The sequence below is a fragment of the Brassica napus genome, assembly GCF_020379485.1.
Source record: "Brassica napus cultivar Da-Ae chromosome C9 unlocalized genomic scaffold, Da-Ae chrC09_Random_55, whole genome shotgun sequence".
Classification (NCBI taxonomy): domain Eukaryota; kingdom Viridiplantae; phylum Streptophyta; class Magnoliopsida; order Brassicales; family Brassicaceae; genus Brassica; species Brassica napus.
Genome location: NW_026014413.1, coordinates 1 through 7,500, shown reverse-complemented (window position 1 = coordinate 7,500; position 7,500 = coordinate 1). Strand labels below are relative to the sequence as shown.

The following is a 7,500-nucleotide window of genomic DNA, read 5'->3' as shown; positions in this document are numbered from 1 at the left end:
ATAAAAAATGTGATTGATAAAATAAAGACAATCAGAAATCAAACGAAAAAAATTTCAAAAGAAAAAGAAAAACTAACTAATAGTTGTAACAAACTGTGTTATGATTCTAAAATAATTGAGTCATCAAAAAAAAGTTGGCAGACATTAAAAAAAAAAAAAACTCGATTAATTCGTAAATCTTTTTTTTTTTTCAATTTTGCGTTGAACAACTGTCTATTTCTATTTTTCTAGGTATTATTAATATTCCAAGAATTACTACACAACTTTTTGTTGATTCAACAAAAAAAATTCTTGATGTATATATTTACAAGAATGAGGAAAATGGAGAAAAAAAAAAAAAAAAAAATACCATTTATTTTATTTCGACTATAAAAAATTTCATATCAAAAAAAAATTTTTTTAGTTATGACTTATGCTCTTTATCACAAGCATATGTATTTTACAAATTATCACAAATTCAAGTTAGTAACTTTTCTAAATTAAAGTCTTTTTTTGAATATAACATATACATAACATCCTTTTTTGTTAAGAATCAAATAAAAGATTTTTTTAAAGAACAAGGAATCTTTCATTATGAATGGAAAGATAAAACCCTTTTAAATTCCGAAATAAATCAATGGAAAAACTGGTTACGAAGTCATTCTCAATATAATTTACCTCAGATTGCATGGGCTAGATTAGTAACCCAAAAATGGAAAAAAAAACTAAACCAAGACTCTCTAGTTCTAAATCCAAGTTTAAACAAAGTGGATTCATACGAAAAAAAAATTTTTGATAATTACAAAAAACAAAATTTTTGTGAGGCTAACTTATTTTTCAATCCAAAACATAAACAGAATTTCAAAAAGGATTCTATATATAATCTTTTTTGCTACAAATCTATTCATTCTACAGAAAAATTTTTTGATATGTCTACAGGCCTAGAAAATTTTTTAATCTCTTGTTTTCTAGAAAAATATAATATTCGCAGTATAGGGGAAATTTTGCATAGAAAATATTTGGATTGGAGAATTCTCAACTTTTGGTTTAGAAAAAAAGTAAATATTGAGCTTGATACTAGGAGTAAAAAAAAATATATTAAAACTAAAGTTAAGAATTATAAAAGAATTTATAAAATAACTAAGACGAGTCTTGCCAATCAAAAAATAAATTTTTTTGATTGGATGGGAATGAATGAAGAAATACTAAATCCTCGTATAACAAATTTTGACTTTTTTTTCTTTCCAGAATTTTTCTTATTTTCTAGTACATATAAAATGAAACCGTGGGTCATACCAATTAAATCACTTCTTTTCAATTTTAATGAAACAAAAAATGTGAATAAACAGATCACCCTAAAGAAAAAAGGTTTTATACCATCAAACGAAAAAAAATTCCTTCGGTTTTTTAATCTAAATAAAGAAGAAAACGAATCAGCAGGTCAAGAAGAGTTTGAATCAGATAAAGAAACAAAAATAAATACGGAATCAGCTCTATCAAAGCAAGAAAAAAATATTGAAGAAAATTATACAGAATCGAAGATAAAAAAACGTAAAAATAAAAAAAAACCAAAAAGCAATACCGAAGCGGAACTTGACTTATTTCTCAAAAGGTATTCGCGTTTTCAATTGCGATGGAATTGTTTTTTTAATCAAAAAATCCTCAATAATGTAAAAGCATACTGTCTCTTGGTTAGACTAAAAAATCCAACCGAGATAACGATATCTTGTATTGAAAGAGGAGAGATGAGCTTAGATATTCTAATGATTGAGAAGAATTTCACTTTTTCAAAATTAATGAAAAAAGGAATATTGATTGTTGAACCTGTTCGTTTGTCTGTAAAAAACGACGGCCAACTTATTATATATAGAACCATCGGGATTTCATTGGTTCATAAAAATAAACAAAAAATAAGTAAAAGATCAAAAAAAAAAAGCTATATTTATAAAAAAAAAAGTTTAAATTTCTTTGTCCCTGAAACTATTCTATCCCCTAAACGACGTAAAGAATTTCGAATTCTAATTTGTTTCAATTTAAAAAAAAAAAATGCAAGGGATAGAAATTCAAAATTTGATACAAATATTCAAAACTTGACCACAGTTTTGAATAAAAAGAAAGATCTTGATAAGGATAAAAAAAACCTAATTAAATTAAAATCCTTTCTTTGGCCCAATTTTCGATTAGAAGATTTAGCTTGTATGAATCGCTATTGGTTTAATACGACTAATGGAAATCATTTCAGTATGATAAGAATACACATGTATACGCGATTTCAAATGCATTAATGGTAGATCCTTTTTACTATATTTTGACTATATATATAGTATTAAGTTACGGTATATGAACAATATATAATATAAGTTACGGTATATGAAAACAATTGGATGCACAAATGTGAGGGATTTTTTTTAATTCAATCTTTATACATGAGATTCATTGAATTAATGACATAGATACCACTCAGAGCGAATTCATAAATAAATTTTTAAAATCCTCCTTTTTTAGATCGAAATTTAAACTTTTTTTTTATAAAATTAAGAATTAATAAGTTGATAATTAAATTCGGATCCTTGTACAAAAAAACTACCATTATTATTACTGATCAGTAAAATTCATATCTTTCAATTCATATTAAAAAGGGAAGGATTTCTTTTTATGATAAAAAATACATTCATTTCATTTCAAGAAAAAAAAGAAGAAAGCAAGGGATCTGTTGAATTTCAAGTAGTCAGTTTCACTAATAAGATACGAAGACTTACTTCACATTTGGAATTGCACAGAAAAGATTATTTATCTCAGAGAGGTCTACGAAAAATTCTGGGAAAACGTCAACGACTGCTGGCTTATTTGTCAAAAAAAAATAGAGTACGTTATAAAGAATTAATTAATCAGTTGAATATTCGGGAATTAAAAACTCGTTAAATTCCAAAATTGTGAATTAGTTAATTTTTTAGATCTTGAATTTTTGAATAAACTTCTTTTTCAGCAATCTAATTCATACCAGAACGAATCAAGGAAAAACTTATGAAGAGACCAGTTACAGGAAAAGATCTTATGATAGTCAATATGGGACCTCACCACCCATCCATGCACGGTGTTCTTCGCTTAATTGTTACTCTAGACGGTGAGGATGTTGTTGATTGTGAACCCATATTGGGTTATTTACACAGAGGAATGGAAAAAATTGCAGAAAACCGAGCAATTATACAATATTTACCTTATGTAACGCGGTGGGATTATTTAGCTACTATGTTTACAGAAGCAATAACAGTAAACGGACCCGAACAATTAGGAAATATTCAAGTTCCTAAAAGAGCCAGCTATATCAGAGTAATTATGCTAGAATTGAGTCGTATAGCTTCTCATCTGTTATGGCTTGGCCCTTTTATGGCAGATATTGGGGCACAGACTCCCTTTTTCTATATTTTCAGAGAACGAGAATTTGTATATGATCTATTCGAAGCTGCCACCGGTATGAGAATGATGCATAATTTTTTTCGTATTGGAGGAATAGCGGCGGATTTACCTTATGGTTGGATAGATAAATGCTTGGATTTTTGTGATTATTTTTTAACAGAGGTTGTTGAATATCAAAAACTTATTACACGAAATCCTATTTTTTTAGAACGAGTTGAAGGCGTTGGGATTATTGGTGGGGAAGAAGCAATAAATTGGGGTTTATCCGGACCAATGTTACGCGCATCCGGAATACCATGGGATCTTCGTAAAGTTGATCGTTATGAGTCTTACGATGAATTTGAATGGGAAATTCAGTGGCAAAAACAAGGAGATTCATTAGCTCGTTATTTAGTACGACTTAGCGAAATGACAGAATCCATCAAAATTATTCAACAGGCTCTGGAAGGACTTCCGGGGGGTCCCTATGAAAATTTAGAAAGCAGAGGCTTTGATAAAAAAAGGAATCCAGAGTGGAATGATTTTGAATATCGATTCATTAGTAAAAAACCTTCCCCTACTTTTGAATTATCGAAACAAGAACTTTACGTAAGAGTTGAAGCTCCAAAAGGGGAATTGGGAATTTTTCTCATAGGAGATCAAAGTGGTTTTCCTTGGAGATGGAAAATCCGACCGCCGGGTTTTATTAATTTGCAAATTCTTCCTGAACTAGTTAAAAGAATGAAATTGGCTGATATTATGACGATACTCGGTAGCATAGATATAATTATGGGAGAAGTTGATCGTTAAAATGATAATTTATGCAACAGAAGTACAAACAATAAATTCTTTTCTTAGATTGGAATCTTTAAAAGAGGTCTATGGACTCATATGGATATTTGTCCCTATATTTTCTCTTGTATTGGGAATCATAACTGGTGTACTAGTAATTGTGTGGTTAGAAAGAGAAATATCTGCAGGGATACAACAACGTATTGGACCTGAATACGCCGGCCCGTTAGGAATTCTTCAAGCTTTAGCCGACGGGACAAAACTACTTTTCAAAGAAGATCTTCGTCCATCTAGAGGAAATACTCCTTTATTTAGTATTGGACCATCTATAGCAGTTATCTCTATTTTACTAAGTTATTCAGTAATTCCTTTTAGCAATCACCTTGTTTTAGCGGATCTCAATATCGGTATTTTTTTATGGATTGCCATCTCAAGTGTTGCTCCGATCGGACTTCTTATGTCAGGATATGGATCAAATAATAAATATTCTTTTTTAGGTGGTCTGCGAGCTGCTGCTCAAGCGATTAGTTATGAAATACCATTAACTCTATGTGTTTTATCAATATCTCTACGTGCGATTCGTTGAAACAGAAAGGTTTATTCCGTTTCTTCTAGATAAAAAAAAAATGAAAAAAAAAACGGAATATATATATTTATCTTTCGGGTTTATCTTAATAAAAGGAATTTGAATTTGATAGTTATATATGAGTGAAAAAAAACTGCTCAGAAATTAGCAGTAAAAAGAAAAATTAAGTCTCATTTCCTATGTACAAAGGTTAAATGGAAATAAACGTAAGCGTAAGAATCGCTTTACCCCAAGGTTGGTTGATTAGTCAGCCGGGCTTGAAGCGGGTTAAAAAAAATATTAACCGTATGACGTTTTCACTATCAGTTATATAAATTACTATACATATACATATATTACAAAGTGATCGGCAATTAGGTAAAAACGCGTGGATGGTTAGAAACACCAAAATACACAAAGAATTTGTAATAGAGATTAACCAAATTGAAAAGGATATTTATGCATAACATAAGATAACAAAAAAAGAAGGTTAATTGGGGCTTGAAATTTGTAGAAATTATCAGGCAGTACTCCCCAAGATTCCGATTCAGAGTATGCTCCCATCCACCGATAAATGTAATGACTATCAGAAACGAAATAATCCTTTATTTTTTTTTAAGTCCACCTACTTTTTTTCTAAAAAAGAAAGAAAGAAGAATAGGAACGAAACAAGTATATTTTTTTTTATAGATTTCGAAAATAAAATAGAATTTCTATCATGAATAAGAAACTAATAGGATGTTTAATTCTTTTTCGTAATTGAAAAACACGACGGGCTGAAAAACCTAGGTTTAGTTTTACAAGGGGTGCTTTATTAAAGGATTAAGTTATTACTCAACAAATAGAAATTAAAATTTGTAAAGGATGAGATGAATTCCGAAGCGCGTTTTTTAGTTTTAGAATTTGAGCAGACAGAATTCCATTGGTATAATTCGGGACCCCAGATATATTTCTATTTAATCCATTTTAGAACACATCATATCCATCTAAATAATACTAATCTGGTCCTTATATTTATTTACGGCCCCCGAGGAGCCGTATGAGGCGAAAACCTCATGTACGGTTTGTAATAGCGGTGAGAATAGTAATGTTATCACCGACTAGGATTATCTAACAGTTTAAGTACAGTTGATATAGTTGAGGCACAATCAAAATATGGTTTTTGGGGATGGAATTTGTGGCGTCAACCTATAGGTTTTATCATTTTTCTAATTTCTTCCCTAGCAGAATGCGAGAGGTTACCTTTTGATTTACCAGAAGCGGAAGAAGAATTAATAGCAGGTTATCAAACTGAATATTCCGGTATCAAATTTGGTTTATTTTATGTTGCTTCTTATCTAAATCTATTAATTTCCTCATTATTTGTAACAGTTCTATACTTAGGCGGTTGGAATATTCTATTCCGTATATATCTATGCTGGAGCTATTTGAAAAGGATCAAATTTTGGAACAACAATTGGTATCTTTATTACATTAGCTAAAACTTATTTGTTCTTGTTCATTTCTATCGCAACCAGATGGACTTTACCTAGGCTAAGAATGGATCAACTATTAAATCTTGGATGGAAATTTCTTTACCGATTTCCCTTGGTAATCTATTATTAACAACTTCTTTCCAACTCTTTTCACTCTAAATTGAAAATCAATCCAAGATATTCATTACTTGTTTTAAACAAGAGAAAGAAACAAAGATCAAATTATTCATAGATAATTACAATATGCTTCCTATGATAACCGGGTTCATGAATTATGGTCAACAAACCCTACGAGCTGCAAGGTATATTGGTCAGGGTTTCATGATTACCTTATCCCACACAAATCGTTTACCTGTAACTATTCAATATCCCTATGAAAAATTAATAACATCAGAACGTTTCCGCGGTCGAATCCATTTCGAATTTGATAAATGCATTGCTTGTGAAGTAGTGTTCGAGTATGTCCTATAGATCTGCCGGTTGTTGATTGGAAATTGGAAACTAATATTCGAAAAAAACGATTGCTTAATTACAGTATTGATTTTGGAATTTGTATATTTTGTGGTAATTGTGTTGAGTATTGTCCAACAAATTGTTTGTCAATGACTGAAGAATATGAGTTTTCAACTTATGATCGTCACGAGTTGAATTATAATCAAATCGCTTTGGGGCGTTTACCAATGTCAGTAATTGACGATTATACTATTCGAACAATTTTGAATTCACCTCAAACAAAAAATGGGTAAACCCATTAATTTATTAAAAAAAGAATGCAAAACTGTTGAATTATATTATATAAAGAATTTAATTAAAAACTTGTATTATAGAATAATATTAAGTATTAAGGCTCATCCTTTTAATATAATATTTTCGTAATTATTATCTTGCTTGAAATAGATAGGTTGAAAATATTAGAATAAAAAAGCGAAACTGTCTAATAATGTATCTACATCAATTAATATTCATTAGATTCTAATTTCACTCTATTAGAAAACATATAAAAAAAAATTCCCCGGTTAAATTAATAAGGTCATGAAAAGGATTTCTATTTTTTCTTTTTTTAATAATATAATGGATTTGCCTGGAAAAATACATGATTTTCTTTTAGTTTTTCTGGGATCTGGTCTTAGTAGGAGGTCTGGGAGTGGTATTACTTCCTACCCAATTTTCAGCCTTTTCCTTAGGATTGTTCTTGTTTGTATATCTTATTGTTATATTCTAGCAAATTCCCATTTGTAGCTGCTGCACAACTCCTTATTACGTGGGAGCCATAAATGTTTTAATCATATTTGC

The 7,500-nt window shown here is 29.8% G+C and overlaps 3 protein-coding genes across 3 annotated transcripts in view; all 3 read left to right on the top strand.

Moving 5' to 3' along the window:
- The window catches only part of LOC125595142 (protein TIC 214-like), a 3,176-nt gene extending 1,818 nt beyond the window's left edge, over nucleotides 1-1,358 (top strand). The window contains exon 1 of the mRNA XM_048771055.1: nucleotides 1-1,358. This exon is cut by the window's left edge and continues 1,818 nt beyond it. Within this exon, the coding sequence (XP_048627012.1) occupies nucleotides 1-231 (231 nt within the window). The 3' untranslated portion in view covers nucleotides 232-1,358.
- Nucleotides 908-6,595, top strand: LOC125595144 (NAD(P)H-quinone oxidoreductase subunit H, chloroplastic). Its single transcript, XM_048771057.1, has 2 exons — nucleotides 908-4,739; nucleotides 5,840-6,595. The coding sequence occupies exon 1, from the start codon at nucleotides 3,004-3,006 to the stop codon at nucleotides 4,183-4,185; it is 1,182 nt and encodes a 393-aa protein (XP_048627014.1). The 5' UTR covers nucleotides 908-3,003; the 3' UTR covers nucleotides 4,186-4,739; nucleotides 5,840-6,595.
- Nucleotides 909-5,204, top strand: LOC125595143 (protein TIC 214-like). Its single transcript, XM_048771056.1, has one exon. It carries the CDS (start codon nucleotides 909-911, stop codon nucleotides 2,262-2,264), a length of 1,356 nt encoding a protein of 451 aa, XP_048627013.1. The 3' UTR covers nucleotides 2,265-5,204.
- Nucleotides 6,596-7,500: the final 905 nt, after the last annotated feature.